The 22510-nt window shown below is 43.1% G+C and overlaps 1 protein-coding gene across 1 annotated transcript; it reads left to right on the top strand.

Moving 5' to 3' along the window:
- The first annotated feature begins 113 nt into the window (after window positions 1-113).
- Window positions 114-22255, top strand: MIS12 (MIS12 kinetochore complex component). The gene is made up of 2 exons (XM_089678529.1): window positions 114-306; window positions 21189-22255. Exon 2 carries the CDS (start codon window positions 21211-21213, stop codon window positions 21892-21894), a length of 684 nt encoding a protein of 227 aa, XP_089534655.1. The 5' UTR covers window positions 114-306; window positions 21189-21210; the 3' UTR covers window positions 21895-22255.
- The last annotated feature ends 255 nt before the right edge of the window (window positions 22256-22510 follow it).

Below are 22510 nucleotides of genomic sequence, written 5' to 3'. Positions count from 1 at the left end.
AGGCGCTGCGTTGTTAGCTTGAACAACAAGCTGTAATATTTAATGTGCAGCTCCAAAAATACTTTAGTACTCACTCTATGTTGGTATGAGTTAGATTTGTTATTGTTTGGGTAGCGGGAAGTGGATTTCCCGAAATAAACATGGCGGAAGTTGGTGTTCCCTGACGCCCTATTGTTGACGTCTAATGAACGCGTATTGGTTGGAAAGTGCAGGCAGTTGAAGATTCGTGTTAGTGCCCGGGAAGCTCAGCTGTTTGTGAAGGAGTTGGCGGGACGGATGGTGTATTGGTGCACCTACCTAGGACAGGTAAGTGTGTGTTACAGTCCGGCTGCTGCTGGGTCACGCTGGGTGTGAGGGCGGTATTGTATGGAGCTCAGTGTTTGCTGAATGGGAGCCTAGAATGGTTGTGCTACATTTTTTATTTTCCTTTTTTCCAGAATTTCGTTATTAATTTGCTGCAATTGCTTTACACAGGTTATATATCATTTTAAGGCTTTAATATTCCAAAATCTATATTACAGATAGACATTTTAGGATGAAGTCAGCGTAATTAACCATTTCTAGACGGCGGAGAGTCTATAGCCGGCATATTGGTGGGTGTTGAAAATGTGTGTGAAGGCTCCTGAGCACCGGCATATTGGGGCCTATAATAAAGTGGTTGTAAAGGCTGAAGGTTTACTTTCTTACCTTCCTGCATTCTATACATGAAGGTAAAAAAAGCTCCTGTGTTCAGAAGTGCCCCCCAGTACTCACCTGAGCCTCTCAGTCCAGCGACGTGGATAGGAACCTCGGCAGTCCCGGGTCTCTCTCTCCTCGTTGGCCCCCACTTCTGTCAATCACAGCTGGCGAGGAGAGAACTGAGGGAGGGGCTGAGCCATGGCTCTATTAGGCTCCATTCACACTAGAGCATTTTTCAGCTTGACGCCGAGAAATGCTCAACAAGCAAAATCCAATTAATTCCTATGATCCTTGTTAACATCTGAGCGTTTCCTCGCCTGTTGCTCAAAAAGTACTTGCACAACCTTTCTGGCAGATCTAGGCATTTTGTCCCCATAGACTTGAATGGAAAATGCCTAAACAGTGGGAATGAGTGTTTTAAGTGTTTTTTTTCAGGCGTTTTCAGCTCAAACTTCAGCTATTTCTATTGGCCACAGCAAAAACACCTAAATGAAAAACGCCTATAATATTTGCAAATCTGCTCAAAGACACCTGAAAAACGTTCAGCTCAGTGTAAATGGAGCGTAAGTCTAATGTGGGAGGGAATGAGCATGCACCAGTGCCCCTGTAGCAAGTGGTTTGCTATTGGGGGGCACTGGCCAAGGGAGTAGAGCCAGGAGCGTTGGCGGGGGGACCCGAGAAGAGGAGGATCGGAGCTGCCCTGTGCCAAACTATGGCACAGAGTAGGTAAGTAAAAAACAAAAACACCTTTAACCACTAGCCTACTGGGCACTTTTACCCCCTTTACTGTCCAGGCCAATTTTCAGCTTTCAGCACTGTTGCTTTTTGGATAATTGCGCAGTTATGCAACACTGTACCCATATGAAATTTTTATATTTCTTTTCACACAAATAGAGCTTTCTTTTGGTGGTATTTAATCACCTCTGGGTGTTTTATTTTTTGCGCTATAAACAAAAAAAGGTTTTCATTGTTTCTATTATACAATTTTGCAAACGGGTAATTTTTCACCTTCACTGATGTGCGTTGATTAGGCAGCACTGATGGGCACTGATTAGGCGGCACTTGTGGGCATTGATGAGGAGGCACTGATAGGCAGCGCTGACTGCTGGGTACTGACGGGAGGCACTCTTGGGCACTGCAGGGCGGCACTGCTGGGCACTGGTCATCAGTACTCGGATGATCAGTGCTGATCTGCTGTGTGACAGCTGCGGGTTATCGGCAGTAATTTCCTCACACTGTGACAGCATGAGGAAAGTGCTGCCAATAACTGGCAACTGTATTTTCTCCATGATCTGCTGTGTCATTGGACACAACTGATCACGTGGTAAAAGGCCTCTGTGATTGGCTTTTTACCTCATCATGTGATCAGTTGTGTCCTTGGGACACAGCGATCACGGAGATCGATGGGTGCATGCCGCTGGGGGTAGGCAGGAGGGCGCATTCTGGGAGGACATCATATGACGCCCTCCCAGAACTGGATAGCCACACTGTAGCCCTCATTTAGCTACAGTGCAGTTAGCAAGTGGTTAATATCACTTTAATACCGAGCACTTTCACCCCCTTCTTCTTGCTCAGGCCAATTTTCAGCGCTGTCACACTTTGAATGACAATTGCATGGTCATGCAACACTGTACCCTTATGAAATTTTTATTAGGGTTGCACTAATAATGGTATTGGTGTCATTACCAAGTACTTGCATAAGTACTCATGCAAATGCTTCTGATACTGAAATCAATACCATTTGTGGTGCGATTTGAGCCCATACAAAATGAATGGGCTCAAATCACACTGCAAAGAATTGCATACAATTTGAACAGGAATGCAGTGCAATACGTGCCTGAATCACATTAGGTTTTCTGCACAGCTCCTGTGTGAACCCAGGCTTGTCATAGTGACTTTGAGCCACACAGGAGCGGTGCAGGAAATCGCCCTACATGACTGGTTGCTTCGGTTCCTGATACCACTGTGGACATCAGCAGCTGCGGCTTGGACGGTACTGGCCAATCAGAAGCTGTCTAGTCTGTACTGTCAGCGCTGCAAGGAGAGGAAAGAACACTGTGGGGGTTCAAATTCCCAGACCGGTGAAGTGGCTTTTCATTGTCTGACAGTGGGTTATCAGCAGTCTGGTACATCTGGACCTGGGGGTGATTGGGAAGGGGCCCAGTGGATGGCTAGAAGCACTGGAGGCTGGGGGGGAGAGAGGCAGGAGGAGCCCAAGCCGTAGCCGCTGATGTCCACAGTGGGATCGGTAGCCAGAGCTGGTGGATTCTGTCTTGCAGGGAGGTTTCCTCTCCTGTTTGAACTCAGGCTCAAAGTCACTATTGGCAATCCCTGGGTTCACACAGGAGCTGTGCCAGGAAACCGCATGTGATTTGGACAGGAATCGCATTGCATTCCTGTTCAAATGGCATGCAATTCTTTGCAGTGCGATTTGAGCACATTCAAATGGCACCGCAAAGGTATCGAGTGTGGGAGAGCCTTTCTGCACAGTGGCAGCGGATCTGTTGGGGGAGGGGATGGAGAGTGCATGGGGTGCCGGTGTTTGGGGAGCAGAGCTGGAGTTTTTGTTTTATTGGTTTTGGTTTTTGATGTTGGAACTGGGTTGGCTGCCCGACTCCCAGAGCTGCATGTCTGGGGCATCGGGCAGTGAGGGTTGCTTTCATCTGGTGCCAGCGGGGACCCACGCTCCAAGGCGTGGTTTCTGGTCGCCATGGTGACGTGACACCTGGGATTTGTTGAGCCCTGATGTAACGTGTATTGCCTAAATGCTTCCACCTGACAAGTAAGCCCTGCTTCTTGCCTGCAGCAGAGCTAAATGTTATAAAAAAAAAAAAAAAGAAAACTACTTGCCCAGCGCCTGGAACTGCATGTTCCAGGTGTGGGGCAATATAGCATCCCTGTAGTGAATGGGTTTAGAAAAGCCCAGGCGCCAGGACGCAAATTCTAGTCAGCGTGGCAACCTCAAGCCCTGTGGTAAAGGGCCGCTGTGATTGACCATTTACCTTGATATGTGATCAGCTGTGTCCAAAGGACACGACAATCACAGAGCACACCTGGGGGCATGCAGGGGGCAGGGTTTTGGGGGGGTTCATGGACATCCTCCCAGAACTAGATGACCGCGCTGTAGCTGTCTTATGGCTATAGCAAGGTCAGGAAGCAGTTAAAGTGTAAGTTGCCTCAGAATATGAATATTTCATGTATGCGTCTTTGTAAATATAGTATGTTCTGTTTCCTAGTTAAAAGCAGTACTAAACCAAAAAGTAAATATTTTTATTTTATTGCAGCTTACCAAGTCTTAGATGTGATGGCTGCATTAGCTTTCTTTTTTAGGCTTTCTTCTATTTTCATCTGATCCATAAGGGCATCATGTCAACACACAGTATGGTTGTATCTCTCATGGTCAGTTTAGCTGGCACGCTTCCCAGCTGCAGCTGGAATAAGGCTATGAATGTGCTTGCATTAGCCAATCACAGCCTGTCTTTTGCAGCTACAGCCTGTAGCTGAGCAAAACTCACAAGTGGCACCCTCCTAAAACACATTACACACACAAATGAGGTACTTCCCTGCTGTGTGGCACATAATTCACTGCCCACCCACCCAGTAAGGCAGCCCATACTGTTATTTATTATTCAACCAGAGGTTTGAATAAAAAAAACTGACTTGATCCCTCCATCCATACACTTGAAGTGAATGAGGAATCTTCCCCACTGAGCTATTGTATTCTGACAGCAGGGAGACTTCCCCACTGTCAGAATACACGGATTGGCACTAACTATAGCCTGCAGCACTGACTGAGAGGGGAAAATCTGACAAGGTGGTTGCACAGAAGTAGATGGACTTCTGTACAACCTCCCTGCCCATACATGGACTAAAATTCGGTCCCTGTTGAATCAGCCAAATTTTGATCTATGTATGGCCAGCTTAAGCAGACACAACCCTAAATAATTGGAAGAGGAGATGAATGAGAATATAAATTAACCTCTTCCGTGCCGCCCTATAGTAGAAATACTGCTACAGGGCGGCACAGGTGCGCAAAATCACGTGTGTGTGTATATATACGTGATTTTGCAGTTCCGGGTTGGGGGCGCACGGCCCTACTTGCACAGCTGTTCGCTGCCTCCACTGTCAATCACCAGGTCTCGACCCGTGATTCTTCGCCAATACCCGATGATCGCCAAGTATCACCGACGGGGGAGAGACCTATGTACAAACAACACAGATCTCTCCTGTCAGCTCCTGCACACTGCTGTGATGGCTGTGCATAGCACGGCCATACAAAGCAGTGTGCTTACAGTGAAGCACACACACAGCCCACATAGTGAAACGGCACACAGTTAACCCTTTGATCACCCCACAGTAACCCCTTCCTGCCCAGTGCCATTAGTACAGTGTCAGTGCTTTTTATTAGCACTGATCATTGTATTGGTGTCACTGGAGATGTCAGTGACACCAAGTAAGTTCCCCCCCAGTGTCAGAATGCCCACGCAGTCCTGCTATACGTTGCTGATCGCCACCATTACTAGTAAAAAAAATAAAAGTTCCAGTCTATATATACCGCCATTTGTAGATGCTATAACTTTCAGATAAACCAATTAATTTACATGTATTGGGATTTTTTTTTAGCAAAGACATGTAGCAAGAATACATTTTGGCTTAAATTTGACAAAAAAAATCAAAAATATAGTTTTTTTTTTTCCCTCAAAATTGTCGGTCTTTTTTCGTTTATAGAGCAAAAAATAAAAACCGTAGAGGTGATCAAATACCACCAAAATAAAGCTCCATTTGTGGAAAAAAAAAAGGACTTAAATTTCATTTGGGTGCAGCGTTGCATGACTGCACAATTGTCAATTAAAGTAACGCAGCACTGTATCGCAAAAAATGGCCTGGTCAGGTAGGGGGGGGGTAAATCCAAATGAATTGCATTTAGAGTGCAAACACACTGTTTGCTATTATGCAATGTGTGAGTACAATGTGTTTACAAATACTGGGTTTTTTAGGTACTTTCAGTGGCTTATTTAATCACATACCGAGTATGCAGTGTCTATAGCTTTTAATCCTTGTCTATGTTTTAGTTTAACCTCCCTGGCGGTATGATTCTTTCTGATTTTTTTGTGCCAAAAGCGGTACCATTTTTTTGCATGGAAATATGTAGTTTTTTTATTGTAGGCTGTAATTTTTAGGAATAACTCACTGAAATCTGTACGAACAAGAGTCTAGTAAACATTCCGGATATGATAAAACTTGAAACACGAAATCATAAATTATAATTTAATAAATAATCATAAAAAATAATAATATAATAAATTTAATTCAATAATATAATCAAACCAAAAACACTGAAATTTGAAATACAGAGGCAAATTCGCACATCGCTGAGCAAAGTCGCAAAATCGCTTTCAGTGTCTGCTGACGAATTTCCCCACAAATCATTATCACTCAATTCTGCAAGTGGTTCTAATTTACTATCGCTGTTCTAAAACCGCTTTTGACGTAAAGGGACGCTTTTTGGACGCCATGGACTTTTCTAAGTTTCCAGGCAGAAAGAACATTCAAAATGCAGGCAGGGCACAGGACAAAGCAGTAAGGACAAAATATATGTGAAATGCATTGAAACAGCAATGACAGCAAAAATGACATTTTTTAAAAAATTTCAAATTTGCTGCCGGTTGCGGCGCCCGTACATCCCGACGTCACAGGGACCGGAACACAGAAGCCGGATGCCGGCATTGGCCGGAGGAGATGGCCGGGGACGCTGCAGGGGACACATTGCGGGAGCGAAGGACAAGGTAAGTGCTGCAGGGACCCCCAGAGCAGTGCCGCATGGTAAGCCCGAGTGTAGCTCGGGGTTACCGCTCTTGGTATTGAAATTTTACCCCGAGCTACACTCGGGAATACCGCTAAGGAGGTTAAAGAATATGTAAACCTAATGTGTGTCTGTGTTACCATGTACGTGTATGAAAAATGTATCATGTTCTTTGCATTCCTTCCCTTGTGTGAAATCTCTGGTGTTCTGCCAGTCCCTCTGCTTTCCTGTTACAAACTGACCACACTAGGCAAGAGAGCACAGCATACTCAGTTCTCTAGCTGTGCAGCCTGCTCTCCTCTGGTGATTATACTTGTGCTAAAATATGCAGCCATTTAATGTGAAGTCCAGTGTCCTGCTTTTTCTCCTCCCCTAGGTCTCTGAGCTCCTTGCGCAATTGGGAACAGAGGGTATGTGATCATTTTATATAAAAAAAAAAAAAAAAAGGGGGGGGAGGTATTTTATAATTTAAAAACTTTTTTTTTTTTTAATATGTATACATAAATATTTTAGCTTTCATTTCCATTTTAAACTAAATTTGTTATTTCTCAAGGTGAAGGTTCACCTATACTTTAAGTTGGTGCCAAGTCCTCTGCCCCAGATTATCTGATTCGCAGTGGTTCCTTTCTCTTGCAGTTGCTACAACTACAAGAGAAAGGAGCCACTGTGAATCGGGAAACCTGGGGCAGAGGACTTGCCACAGCTGCATTTGTTTTCTTTTTTAGGCTTTGTTCTCACCTGGTGAGCTAGCCAGTAAGTCTGTTATTTAACTTAACAAACATCTATTTGCTGGGACTCGCAGATCGGCTTCTGCTGTGATAGTTCACAACAGAAGCGATCCGCTGGCAGCAAAATCATATACAGTTGTGCTCAAAAGTTTATATACCAGTCATATTTTCAATATCAGTGCCAAAATTTCACAATTTCTGCCAGCGTATGCAAACTTTTGAGCACAACTGTATATATAATTTTACATGCATTTGAACAGGAGGGCTGCCCTGTAGCAGTAAAACTACTTTAAGGCAGTCTTCAGTTAGTTATTTATATATGTAAAAGTGTTATAAACAAACTTTAAATAAAAACTGTGAAGTCCATCAATCAGTCCATCAAACAGTTATTAACTCTCACTATCCTATAATATCAAAGTTCAAGATGTTCAGAAATTCTTCTAACGATCTCCCATGTGCATGTACCTCAAAAAAAAGGAAATATATAGTGCATTATCCTTTATATAATATAAACTTAATTCATCTCCCACAATCCAGTGACAAATAGTGATAATGGTGAAAAAAACGGTGAAAATAGTGAAATAATCAGTGAAAACACTGTGTGTGAATCACCCTTCAATCCCACACACAGAAAGATATAATTGCAAACTGGTGTGCACTTCTATTCATAGTAAGGGTACCCTTACCAACATTTCAGAAAACACATGCTTATATCAATCCAACAGCTTTCTCAGGATGAATGATCTCCACAATCCTCCCTGGATTGCTGATCCCACTGTTTCCAGGCACTTTACTCCAATAGTGTAATACCGCCAATAGTAAAATCAAATGACCTTTATTTGAACTGCTTACATCAAAACAAGCCTTTATGCACGTAATCACTCATAATAGAAACCTCACAGCCATCCAGGAAGAACGTCCAGGTGCTCCAGATCATTCGCTTCCCTTTTCCAAAATGGCCGCCGGTCAACTTCCGGTTCCTGTGTGCGTCTTGACGTCACTTCCCTTGACGCGTTTCGTCATTGGCTTAATCATAATTAAGTAGTATTACACTATTGTGTTACTTATGTTTTGTCCCTGGATGGAGTAAAGTGCCTGGAAACAGTGGGATCAGCAATCCAGGGAGGATTGTGGAGATCATTCATCCTGAGAAAGCTGTTGGATTGATATAAGCATGTGTTTTCTGAAATGTTGGTAAGGGTACCCTTACTATGAATATAAGTGCACACCAGTTTGCAATTATATCTTTCTGTGTGTGGGATTGAAGGGTGATTCACACACACAGTGTTTTCACTGATTATTTCACTATTTTCACCGTTTTTTTCACCATTATCACTATTTGTCACTGGATTGTGGGAGATGAATTAAGTTTATATTATATAAAGGATAATGCACTATATATTATTTCCTTTTTTTTGAGGTACATGCACATGGGAGATCGTTAGAAGAATTTCTGAACATCTTGAACTTTGATATTATAGGATAGTGAGAGTTAATAACTGTTTGATGGACTGATTGATGGACTTCACAGTTTTTATTTAAAGTTTGTTTATAACACTTTTACATATATAAATCTGTTACACCTTCAGGGGAAGGTGTTGTTTGTGTTAAGGGTTATTGTTTATCACATTTATTTAGGAGGTGGTTTTTTGTTAAAATTCAGTTAGTTATTACCTCTTTAAAGCAGTTTATACTTACCTTTCCATTCCCTTGCTGAGGCTGGCATCTTCTCCTGTGTGCCGGTTTTCAACCAGATTCATTAGCCAGCACGTGACATCACTTCTCCGCATGCGCAGGAGGCCACCTTTTGCAGCATACAGGGATTAGGCCAGCAGCTGTAAACTGAGCTGTGCATGCACAGCTCAGTTTACATGCCAAGGATCACTGCAAACAGGCAAGTAAGTCTATTTTACTGCAGAATAAAAAAATACTGCTTGCTTACAGAAACAGCAGAAGGTTTAATACTGCTTTAAAGCAGATGCGTTTTGGTGCCTGGGAGCTGCAGTTATGTATAGCTTCTTCTTCCTTTTTTTTTTTTTTAATTTTTTTTTTTAAATTGCTTGCCCTCCTGAGGATTTACCCCCTTCCTGACCTAGACATTTTTTTGCATTATGGCTCTGCGCTATTTTAACTGACAATTGCGCGGTCATGCTACACTGCACCCAAATGAAATTTACGTACTTTTTTCCTCACGACTTGATCTTTCTTTTGGTGGTATTTGATCGCCTGTGCGTTTTTATTTTTTGCTGTATAAAAAAATTGAGAAAATTATATATTTTTGACTTTTTGCTATTAAACATGTCCAGTAAAAAAAAAAATCAAATTTCGTTATAAATTTACGCCAAAATATATTCTGCTACATGTCTTTGCTTAAAAAAAAAAATTTTTTTTTTTTACTAGTAATGGCGGCAATCAGCGACTTATAGCGGGACTGCGGCAGACATTCTGACACTGAGGGGAACTGGCTTGGTGTCACTGACATCCCAAGTGACACCAATACAGTGATCAGTGCTAATAAAAAGCATGGACACTGTACTAATGGCACTGGGCAGGAAGGGGTTAACATGAGGATGTGCACAGACATCCACAGCAGTGTGCCTGAGCTGACAGGGAGGAGGACTGTTAGTAAACAAAACAGTCCTCCTACCCATTGGAAATCCTCGGAAATCACACGCGCACGCCCCCTACCCGGAAATGCAAAATCACATATACGTGATTTTGTGCACCCTTGCCGCCCTGTAGCAGTATTTCTACTATAGGACGTCCGGGAAGCGGTTAACAAGCAAACTCTTTGAGAGAAGAGGATATGCAACCACATCATACAGCAAACAAAGATGAGACCAGTATAATGGCAAAAAGTACAATTACACAATCAAAAGTATACTTGCCGTAGGCAGTCTATCCAACAAGGTACAAATACCACATGAAAAGATGCACATAACACAAGGCTCCTCTAAAGGTAAACAAACAATATTTACATATCCTCTTCCGCAACGCAGGTAGATGCAGAGTCAAGCCATTTATCCCATATTTTATGATATTTAGCAGGGCGTCCTCTATGCATGTAGATAACCTTCTTATATGGTAATATACTATGTATTGCAGTAACCCAATGCAGAATAGTAGGCAGCAGTGCTCGAAGCCAAGTTTGAGCAATCAGTAATCTGACCATAAAGAGAGTTTCCTGTAAGAAAATAGTCTGAAATTTATTGGTTTACGAGTCGGGGAGTAGACCCAGTAAACATTGCTTAGGGCATAGAGTAAGGGGTGAATCCATTTTGTGATGGAGGAACCAAACCACATGAACCCAGTATCCTTGAATAATTGAGCAAGACCGTATGAGATGAAAAAAGGTACCATTGGAAACCCCACATCTAGAACAGAGCAGACTATATTGTGGTCGTTATCTAGATAGCCAAATAGGTTCTATGAAGTATATACAGGTGGGTGAGACGATCTGACAGTTTTGGGGAGACCAATATACTCAAGGTTAACACCTCCTCCCACACCTCATCATCCAGCTCCCCCACGTCTGCCTTCCATTGGAATTTAAGTTGATATGCTAAGGTAGATACAGGAGGTAAGAGAAGGGCATTATAGAATGTGGATGAAAGGTTGGTTTTTTTTTTTTTGTTTTTTTTTGGTTTTTGTTTTTTTTTTTGGATTCCGTACCCAGTATCACATCCATACGGTATAAAGAGTCCAGATGCGGGATAGAGTCACCGAATTGGGCATGCAGCGCGTGTTGGAGCTAGAGATAACGGAAAAGCAAGTTGAGGAGGTCAAATTCTGATTTAAGGTCTTGAAAGGGTTTAGTGCCAGCACTGGTGAACACCTGAGAGACGTACAGAATCCTTTTGTTGATCCATAGATGATAGTCGGGGACAGTGAGCAACTAAGGGAGGCTTGGGTTGTCCCATAGAGGGGTGTGGGCGTGTGTAGAAGGGGTTTGCAACTTACAGGAAGCTAATGACCAGATCTTCCAGTGGTGGTATAGTAACCCCTTGTGGCCACCCATAATTGAGGGGTCTCGCATACCCTTTAAGAGGAGTTGAAAGGGATGAGTAGCCCAAGAAAAGACTGGAGCGCATACCAAGGCGAGAGAATGGTCTTTATCCAAGTGGAAAAAATTAGAGCGTTAGGCAGCTAAATAGTAGAGGTTAAAATCTGGGAGAGCTGCCCCCCCCCCCCCCCATATATAGCCACTTTTACAAATGTATTACCAAATACAGCTGTCGAGGCATATGCCAATACTATTGATGAACTGAAATGAAAATTCTGGAACAATATTTCAGGATGCACTGAAAACTGAAATGGACAGTTTAAGAAAAATATATACTTTTTATATATAATTTGTATTAGATTTGAGTTTTTATTTCATGATCTTTAATGAATATGAACCTAAAATCTACAATCCAGTAATGTAAAAGAAATTTAATTGAGTAGCATAAGTAGTACACAAAAATTGGACAGAAAATGAAATGTATATAAAAACTACAGTACCTAAAATTCTCCATAGGTGAAGCTTTAAACGACTTTACAGTTTACCAACTTAGAGTTACACTGGAGGTCTGACACTGGAATTATTGCTCTTGCTCTGATGTTTGCAGCAATGCCTCACATGTTGGTGCGAATGCCATTTACACATTCATGCAGGACCGATGCATATGTTTGCCATTGTGCATGTGAACGGGGGGGGGGCGCACTTTCAAATTTATTTTATTGTATTTGTATTTTGTTTTAATACTGTACTTTAATGTATTTTTTTTTTAATCAACTTTATTGCTATCACAAGGGATGAACAACATCCTTTGTGATGGCATGGGCCATGACAGGTCCTCTTTATGGAGAAATCTAGGGTCTCTCTATCTCCCCACTGTCCTCCAAGGAATCCAATCAAACCAAGATCAATTTGATCAGGTGCTTTGACAAGCCGGTAATAACTTTGTTTACGGGAACATGAAACCAAAAATGACAAAATTCTTGTCTCTTCTGGTTTCTGACTTCACATGAACAACTTTTATTTCCTCTTACTGTGTCCCAGGAACTAGATGCCGCTGGATGCATTTTTACCCGGCTTACTGATTGGATGGGAGAGCCCAGTAAAGGCGGTGTTGAGGGGGTAGACCTCCTTCCACCGCCTCTAAAAGTAATCAAGCGGCTGTATAGCAACTCGGATTACTCTTACTAGAAAGAGAATCGCCAGCTGAAACAAAGATACCAGTATCATTAAAGATCAAATGGATAGAAAGGCTGAGTCCTTGCTGAAAAAAAGCCTGGGGGGCTTTGGCTTTTTCACTGGGACCAGCCTTAGCCTCTACTTTTTCTAGCCAGAACCGTAGATCATTGGGTTGACAAGTCGTACAAACTTATTTCCGCAGATACCCTTATTACCCAGGTTAGGAAGGCACTTCCGCTTATTTCCAAATTGGTAGCTTTTCTTGCTGACGCTGCAGCTGAAAGTGTTAGAGCCACTGCCAGAGTCACCACGCTTTTGAACTTTGCTCAAAGGGCCATTTGGCTCAAGGCTTGGGAGGGAGACTTGTCTTCCAAATCCAAGCTTTGTGGTTTACCATTTGAAGGTAATTTACTATTTGGCTCAGGACTTAAAACTATTCTTTCTCGTTCTCCAGAAAAAGGCAGCAAATTTCCGGTGAAAGAATTTTCGTACCAAAGGTCCCTGTTGGGGTAGGCAAGCAAAAAATCTATTTGACCCCCAAGAAGCCTGGAAGAAAGCATTTGGTCTTTTGACAAGACCAAGGGAAAAGGGGGGGGGTGGTGTTTACTTTTAGAGACCCCGATCCCAGGGTGGGGGGCAGGTTGTCTGTTTTTTTTCTAATATTTGTGAATGGAAGGGGGTAAGTCCGGTTGTTCTTCAAATTGTGAGAGATGGGTTCTGCTTTGGGCAGAGAATTGTCTGAACTCTCTGAGAGTGGTCCATCTCAAGGGATCAGACCATGTTTTAGCCAATTATCTCAGCAGGAATCCAGTATGACAGGGGGAATGGGAATTGAATACAGAGATTTGTGCGTGGTTAATGGATCAGTGGGGCCTTCCAGAGGTGGATTTGTTTGCCTCTGGCAGAAACAGAAAGGTCCAGAACTTTTTTTTTTGTACTCTGGAGAAGGAGTCTCGAGCTCTAGGGGCAGATGCTTTAACTCAGGATGGGACTTCGGTCTAGCTTATGCTTTTCCTCCTCTAGCAATTCTTACGCAAGTTGTTCGGAATTTGCATTGTAGGACTGCCATGTGATCCTCATAACTCCGTACTGGCCCAAAAGGAGTTGGTGTGCAATTCTTATGTCCCTGTCAGTATCCCCTCCCTGGATACTGCTGGACTGTCCAGATCTACTTCTTCAAGGTCCAGTTCTCCACTCCAACCCTCATCTCTTCCACCTGACTGCTTGGAGGCTGAAAGGAGGATCCTCAAATACTAAAGATGCTCAGATAAGGTAATTCAGACTCTTTCTAAACCGTAGAAAACTCTGCACTAGGAAGAGTTATGTGAAGGTTTGGAGAACTTTTCATTCTTGGAGAACTAGATTGGAAAGATTAGAAATATCCATTACCGTGGTGCTAGATTTTTTGCAGGCTGGGGTGGATAGGGCTTTGGCCATCGGCATCTTAAAACTGCAGGTGGCAGCCTTGTCCATATTTTTGGACCAGAGATTGGCAGAGGATTCTCTTGTTAAAAGATTCTTAACAGTTAGGGAGAGGCAGACCACTAAGGTGCTTAAGACGGTCCCTGTCCCTAGTCTTGGACTCTCTCACGAGGGCTCTGTTTGAGCCATTGTCTGATTGATCCTTTAAAGATTCTTTCCTGTAAAATGGCCTTCTTGCTGGCCATCATGTCAGCCAGGAGAGTGGGAGACTTGCAGTCTTTTTCTTGCAAGGATCCTTATCTGTCTATCTTGGAAGACAGGGTAGTTTTGAGGCCAGATCCTATGTACCTTTCTAAGGTTTCTTCAGATTTTCACCGTTCCCAGGTAGTTTTTACCTTTTTGCAGTTCCCCCAAGAATGAGAAAGAAACGCTGTGTTGTTTTTTGGATGTTAGAAGATGTTTGTTAGAATATTTGAGGGTGACCAGAGATTTCAGAAGCTCTACTAAATTTTTGGTAGGGTCTTTGTGCTTCAAAGAGTTCTGTTGCCAGATGGATTCCTGAAACTATTTTGTGTGCATGCAAGAGCTTGGGCCACCAGCCACCCTCTAGGGTACGTGCACATTCCACAAGAGCCTTGGCCTCCTTCTGGGCGGAGAGGACAGGTGCTTCATGGAAAGACATTTCCAGAGCTGCAGTTTGGTCTAACGCTACCATGTGGAGCTTCTTTCTAGCCAGGACTTTGCATTTGGAAGAAAGTTCTATAAGCAATGGTCCCTCCCTGAGGTAGGAGTATTACTTGTTTATCCTCTCAAGTAGCCATCCTGGAAGACTCTTTTGGGAAAACCAGAGTTACTTACCGGTATGTGTATTCCTCACATTGTGATGTGGATTTTTGTATATATGTTTTTTTTTTCGCTCCATAAGACACACCTCACCATAAGATGCGCCTAGATTGTAGAGGTGAAAAACAAGAAAAAAAATATTCTAAACCAATGGACTGCGGACACAGTACAGGAGATGACCAGAGACTGCGGACACAGTACAGGAGATGACCAGAGACTGCGGACACAGTACAGGAGATGACCAGGGACTGCGGACACAGTACAGGAGATGACCAGGGACTGCGGACACAGTACAGGAGATGACCAGGGACTGCGGACACAGTACAGGAGATGACCAGGGACTGCGGACACAGTACAGGGGATGACCAGGGACTGCGGACACAGTACAGGGGATGACCAGGGACTGCGGACACAGTACAGGGGATGACCAGGGACTGCGGACACAGTACAGGGGATGACCAGGGACTGCGGACACAGTACAGGGGATGACCAGGGACTGCGGACACAGTACAAGAGATGGTCAAGAGACTGCGGACACAGTACAGGGGATGACATAGTACAGGGGATGACCAGAGACTGCGGACACAGTACAGGAGATGACCAGAGACTGCGGACACAGTACAGGAGATGACCAGAGACTGCGGACACAGTACAGGAGATGACACAGTACAGGGGATGACCAAGAGACTGCTGACCTTTGGGGAGGGAGGGGGAGCGGGTACCTGAATTTGACAGGTACCCGCTCCCACTTCTACGGAGTTATCCTCCCTTTAGTGTGGGCACCCGGCTGACAGCCGGGTACCCAGTGCACATGCGCGAGAAGCGCTGTGCTTTTTGATTGGTCCGGACCTGTCATATGTCCCAGAAGACGCCGTACCATTCACAAAGCGCAGCGCTTCTCACGCATGCGCACTGGGTACCCGGCTGTCACAGCCGAGAGTTCACACTAAAGAAGTCGACGCGGGAAGACTGCGCAGCACTGGACCGAGGAACAGGTATGGTTCTGCTGCAGAGAAGAGCTGAGCGACCAGCCCGGTATTCTGAGACGGCGGTGGTGGAAATACCGGACCGGCCGCTCAATATTTGCTTCATAAGACGCGCTGACATTTTCCCCCCTTTTTGGGGGGAAAAAAGTGTGTCTTATGGAGCAAAAAATACGGTATGTTTTTTGTGTGCACCAACATGGATTTTTTTTTTTAGCTGAAATATGCGCTATATTGCCAAAGGTATTGGGACGCCTGCCTTTACATGCACATGAACTTTAATGGCACCCCAGTCTTAGTCCGTAGGGTTCAATATTGAGTTGGCCCACCCTTTGCTGCTATAACCGTTTCAACTCTTCTGGGGAGGCACAGAAGCACATTTCAGATCAGGCACTGATGTCAAACGAGAAGGCCTGGCTCACAGTCTGCATTAATTCATCTCAAAGGTGTTCTGTCGGGTTGAGGTCAGGACTCTGTGCAGGTCAGTCAAGTTCCTCCACCCCAAACTCACTCATCCATTTCTTTATGGACCTTGCTTTGTGCACTGGTGCGCAGTCATGTTGGAACAGGAAGGGGCCATCTCTACACTATTTCCACAAGTTGGGAGCATGAAATTGTCCAAAAATGTCTTGGTATGCTAATGCCTTAAGAGTTCCCTTCACTGGAACTAAGGGGCCAAGCCCAACCCCTGAAAGCCAACCTCGCACCATATTCCCCCCTCCAGCAAACTTTACACTTGGCAAAATGCAGTCAGGCACGTACCTTTCTCCTGTCAACCACCAAACCCAGACACTTCCATCGGATTGCCAGGCAGAGAAGCGTGATTCATCACTCCAGAGAACACGTCTCCACTTCTCAAGAGTCCAGTGGCAGCGTGCTTTACACCACTGCATCCGTTGCTTTGCATTGCACTTGGTGATGTAAGGCTTGGATGCAGCTGCTCGGCCATGGAAACCCATTCCATGAAGCTCTCTATGCACTGTTGCTGATCTGAAGGCCACATGAAGTTTGGAGGTCTATAGCTATTGACTCTGCAGACAGTTGGTGACTTCTGTGCGCTTTAGTAGCAAGGAAATTTCTTTGGACCTTTTTGCACAGGTTGCAGCCTATCGCGGTACCACGCTTGACTTTACTGAGCTCCTGAGAGTGACCCATTCTTTCACAAATGTTTGTAGAAGCAGTCTGCATGCCTAGGTGCTTGATTTTATATACCTGTGGCCATGGAGGTGATTGGAACACCTGAATCCAATGATTTGGAGGGGTGTCCTAATAAGTTTGGCAGTATAGTGTAGGTTATATACTAGGGATTACAGATACCATGTTTTTTTTTTTGACCGGCGAGTAAGAGTACCGATACTTTCGGTCAAGTACTTGTCAATACTGAGAACCTCCTACCTTTTGCGGTGTGATTTGAGCCCATACAAAATGAAGAAAAGAATTGCATATGATTTGAACAGGAATGCAGTACGATACCTCAGGGATGTTGAATTTGTATCGCCCTTTTTTCTCAGGAAGATTCCTCTTAATGCAACACAAACATAGTGTGTGTATGTGACACCAGTGAAACACTTTCTCTTTAACATCTATGACCACATTGGTGCTAAAATACACGCAAGATTATAGGTAAAATAAACTGTAATAAACATTAGTTGGGTAACGTATTTCATTAATACTTTCTGTTGAAACGTTGTGTAGGTGATAATTACAGGTACTTCTATAGTGCTGTCAATTTACGCAGCGCTTTACATATATATTGTACATTCACATCAGTCCCTAACCCTCAAGGGGTGTACAATCTAAAGTACAATTCAGTCTTCTACTCAGTTGTTTTTGTACTGCAAAATAGAGCATGAAAGCTGGCTATATACACTGGTCAATGTTTGAACAAATTGGTATATGAACATTCATACGAGAATTCTTTGTACATTCATTGACTGGACAAATGTCGTTCGAAAAGTACTGTACTTCAAAATTTTGTTTCCTTTCAACATTCGTTTTTGGAATGAATGAAACTTCCCAAACGAATACATTTTCTCATCACTGTGGTAGAAAAGGAATGTTGATTAGACTCCACTAATGGTTAGAAAATAAAACCAACAATTTCAAATAAATTTCTAATAATGTTAATAGCCAGCGTTACATAATGGTCGTTTCTAAACAGGCCTGTTGTAGTGGATCAGATTTGCCCTAGGTGGCAGCAAATCCAAGAAGATGTTGTCTATATGCAATGTTATTGTATATATTAGTCTTCCAAAAATAAAACCTTCACAAAGGATTGATGTTATGGAGAAAGTCTACACACAAAGTTGTTTTAGGGAGGATAATGTAACCTGTTAGTTGCACAACCTGTCCCTTTTGTCCTTGTCTGGAAATGCTGCAAGGAAATCTTCACTATGCCTGCACTTAGCACTGCTTTGTGTTATTTGTGTTGAATTTATTGGGCCTCTATACTTTGTGGGGGTTGCCACTTCATTTAAAAAAAAGAGTGCTAGAGCTGTAAACTAAAGGAAGTGTGAAAATTTATCTCCAGTACAATGCAATGTAAGGTGCATCACCAGCACACGGCCATAATTCCCAGCTGAAGTGGTTATTGTAATTGCATCACAAAAATAAATGCAGCTTTTCAGGGCCCTTAGTATGTTGTTTGATGAAAGGGTCCTCCCGAGGCCCCAAATTATGTATTTTTTTTTTTTTTGTGATGTGATTGCAAAAAATATTTCTGAAGGGGAATTCTACCAGTATGATTGGGATGTATCTTACTTTGCATTGTTCTGCCATAACTGTACCAACCTTATCATAAGGTCTGTAGGCTCTGTGGAGTGCTCTGAACTACAATTTGCTTTCAGGTTTCTCTGCAGTGTTTTAGAGGACACTAGCAATATAAATGTACTGTATTTGCCGGCGTATAAGATGACTGGGCGTATAAGACGACCCCCTACTTTTCCTGTTAAAATATAGGGTTTGAGCTATACTCGCCGTATAAGACTACCCCTCTTCCAACGCACACCAAATAAAAATGAAAAAACATCAGATTTGATTTCAATATGGTATGCTATTTCAGTATGGTATTCCAATGATGGGGCGCTATTCCTCCCACTGACACCAATGATGGGGCACTATTCCTCCCACTGATACCAATGATGGGTCACTATTCCTCCCACTGATACCAATGATGGGGCACTATTCCTCCCACTGATATCAATGATGGGGCGCTATTCCTCCCACTGACACCAATGATGGGGCACTATTCCTCCCACTGATACCAATGATGGGTCACTATTCCTCCCACTGACACTAATGATGGGACACTATTCCTCCCACTGACACCAATGATAGGGCACTATTCCTCCCACTGATACCAATGATGGGGCACTATTCCTCCCACTGATACCAATGATGGGGCACTATTCCTCCCACTGACACCAATGATGGGGCGCTATTCCTCCCACTGATACCAATGATGGGGCACTATTTCATCCACTGACACCAATGATGGGGCACTATTCCTCCCACTGATACCAATGATGGGACACTATTCCTCCCATTAATACCAATGATGGGGCACTATTCCTCCCACTGACACCAATGATGGGGCATGATTCTTCCCACTGACACCAATGATGGGACACTATTCCTCACACACTGACACTAATGATGAGGCACCATCATTGGTGTCAGTGGGAGGAATAGCGCCCCATCATTGGTGTCAGTGGGAGGAATAGCGCCGGCGCCCAATCACCGGTGAGGAGGCGGGGCCGCGCGACCATCGAGCGGCCGAACTGAAAGAAGGAGCAGCCGCGCTTCCTGGACCGGATCGTTGTGGGACCGGGACCGGAGCCAGGTAAGGTACAGCAGCTCCCTGCCCGCCCCTGTACTTAGTGTCCCTTCCGCCACCGTGCCGCCCCTCGAAAAAGTGCCACCCTGACACCGGCTCGCCGTATACCGGCGTATAAGACGACCCCTGACTTTTCAGAAGATTTTCATGGGTTAAAAAGTCGTCTTATACACCGGCAAATACGGTAGTTTACAGACTACAGTTAGCGCCCAACACTGCAGAGGATAATACATTATCCCATAACGTGCTCTACACTTTGTGCATTTTTTAATATCCACACATTGGTTACATATCATTGCTCACAGTACAGTAAATGAACATATGGTACAGTAGAGATTGCCTCTCGGGGGATCAGGAAGGAATTTTTTTCCCAGCAGGAGGAAATTAAATCATGCTTTGCTGGGTTTTTTTTGCCTTCCTCTGGATCAACTGTGGGTATAGGATTATAACTTTTTTTTTTTTTTTTTTCTATGGTTGAACTGGATGGACTTCTGTCTTTTTTCAGCCAGACTAACTATGTAACTATGTACCAGCATATCATTTTTAAAAACTGCGCATTTCGGTTTTCTGCCAAGTGCATTTTGAATTTTTGGTTTCAGCACCCGAATTTTCATTTCGGTGCACCACTAGCTCTAATGCCTCCTCTGCAAGTGTGGTCTGCAGCCCCAATTTTGAGATGTAGGAGTGATCAGGTGGCTTTAGTCACCCAAATCAATTCTACTTTTGTGCAGAACAACCTGCTGATTACTACAGCCATGATCTTGTTTTAACTTGTTAACTGCCATCATGTGTAAGACTTGTCCTTGGCAGTCAAATGGATACACTGTACAAGAGAAACTATGCGCAACACACATTTGGTAGTCTCTGGATGGACTTTGTATTTTTTTTCAGCCAGACTAACTATGTAAATGTGGACATAAAGCGATGCACAGAAGGTGTGTTCCCCACAAACATAGGGTTAAGCTTGTGAATGAAGAACATTTGAAGAGAGGAGGAAAATGGGGGGGGCGGGGGTCCTCCATCGCCTGACTTTTCCTTCCGACTGCATCCAAACTCTGGAAATCATGGTGGGGAAATAGGGCACAGAAGGTCCTCATTCAGATGTGGAAGTGCATTCTGTCCAATAGAACTAGAACCAAGTTCACTAGAGTCTGTCATAGGTGCCTTTGCTGGAGACCATGAGTTCCTCCATTTATTTAATGTCAGAAATGGTTTACACTTTTGTGTAGCTGTGTTCCCATTGTAAGGAAGAACAGGAAGTGGTCTAGCATCTCCACAATTAGGCTACGTTCACACCTGTGCAGGTTGCGTTTGAGCCATTTCTGCATGGTGTTTTGCTGTGCATTTTACATTTTTGCACTTGCGTATTTGACGCGTTTTTGCCATGTTTTTGATGTGTTTTGCATATTTAAAACATTTTTTCTTGTTGCTAGGCAGATTTAAAATGCAGCAAAAAAAAGGCAATACGTGCTTTTCTGCAGCTTTTCCATTGGAGTCTATAGAAACAAAAACGCAACTTTTTTGCTTTCAAAAAAGTCCCTTTCCAAAAACCATAAACGTGAAAACGTGGAGATGTGAAATCATGTTAAATGGACTGTACTGCGTTTCTGCAAAATGCTTAGATGTGAACCTAAGGTTACATTGTGGTGTTTTTTATTAGTATTCTTTGTTTTATGTGTGATGTTTGCAAAGTAAATGTTATCTTCTCTGTTTACAGGTTTTCTTTGAAAAGTTCAACAATGTCTGTCATTCCAATGTGCTATGAAACCCAGTATTTTGGGTTCACACCACAGACCTGCATACTTCGACTCTACATTTCATTTCAAGATTACTTATTTGACATGTTGCTGGTTGTGGAGAGTGTCATCCTGAAAAAACTAGAGAAGTTTCCAAACTCTGGGATAAATCGCTTTGAGATTCGGGAAGGCACGGAAAAATATCTGTCCCTCATTAATGAACGCTTTAATCACCTGTTTCAGAAAATGGAAACCTGTCTTTTAAGACTGGTACTTAATATTCCCAGGAATATTCTGCTATGCGAAGATGAGGTACATGGAAACTATTCCTACAGTAAAGACCAGTTTGATGTGCTCCAGAACGAAGCACAGACATTACGCAGGCAGTACAAAGAAGAAAAGAGTGTAACTCAATGCCTTTTAGCTGAACTGGAGGAACAGAAAGCCGTGAAGGCAGAATTGGAAAAGGTACTGGCTTGGTTTGATGGACTGGACAAAATTTGCAGAGAACATGGGATCATAGATCTGATGGAGAGCTTTGCATTCATGGCTCAAACATCAAAGAAACTGCAAGTCTCTGTAAAAGAAATAGATGTAAAGCATAAAAAACTTGCACTTGATGTGACTTCCAGGACTCCAGTTCAAAGAAGAACACAAAGATCTAGCCAAGGAAAACTTAAATTATAATGAGTTGTGCTATCTACCTTATGTCATTGTCATACTGTTATATAAAAATGAAATATAGTATAATTGTATTATAACAGACGTCTGGGGAAACTAAGGGCTCTATTTACTAAAGCTGGTTTACTCAGAATTTCATGCACCTGTGTATGGTAGCCAATCGGCTTCTAAAATCAGCTTGTTCAATTAAGCTTTACCAATAAAACCTGGAAGCTGATTGGTTTCTATGCAGAAGTGCAAGAGATTCTGGGTGAACCAGCTTTAGTAAATAAACCCCTAAATGTCAAAATTTGCATTTGGTTCCAAATTTAATCCCTATTTAAATACCCCTTGTCACACTTATTTTAAATAAAAAAGCTACTCTTGATTTTGGTTCTGTATGCTTAATTACTACTTTATTTTCCTCCAGTGTGTGTGTGGAGGGGTACGGTGCAGTTCTTTAACTATTTCAATACTGGGCACTTTCACCCCCTTCCTGCCCAGGCCAATTTTCAACTTTCAGTGCTGTTGCACTTTGACAATTGTGCAATCATGCAACCCTAATTACATTTTTATCTTTTTGTTTTTTGGGGTGTTTTTTTTTTTTTTTTTTTTTTTTTTTTTTTTGAGACTGAGAGCTTTC

Source organism: Staurois parvus, unplaced genomic scaffold, assembly GCF_062004578.1.
Source record: "Staurois parvus isolate SC_StPar_1 unplaced genomic scaffold, SC_StPar_1.0 ptg000206l, whole genome shotgun sequence".
NCBI lineage: Eukaryota > Metazoa > Chordata > Amphibia > Anura > Ranidae > Staurois > Staurois parvus.
Note: the sequence above shows the minus strand (reverse complement) of the source record. Positions and strands in the feature narration are given on the sequence as shown.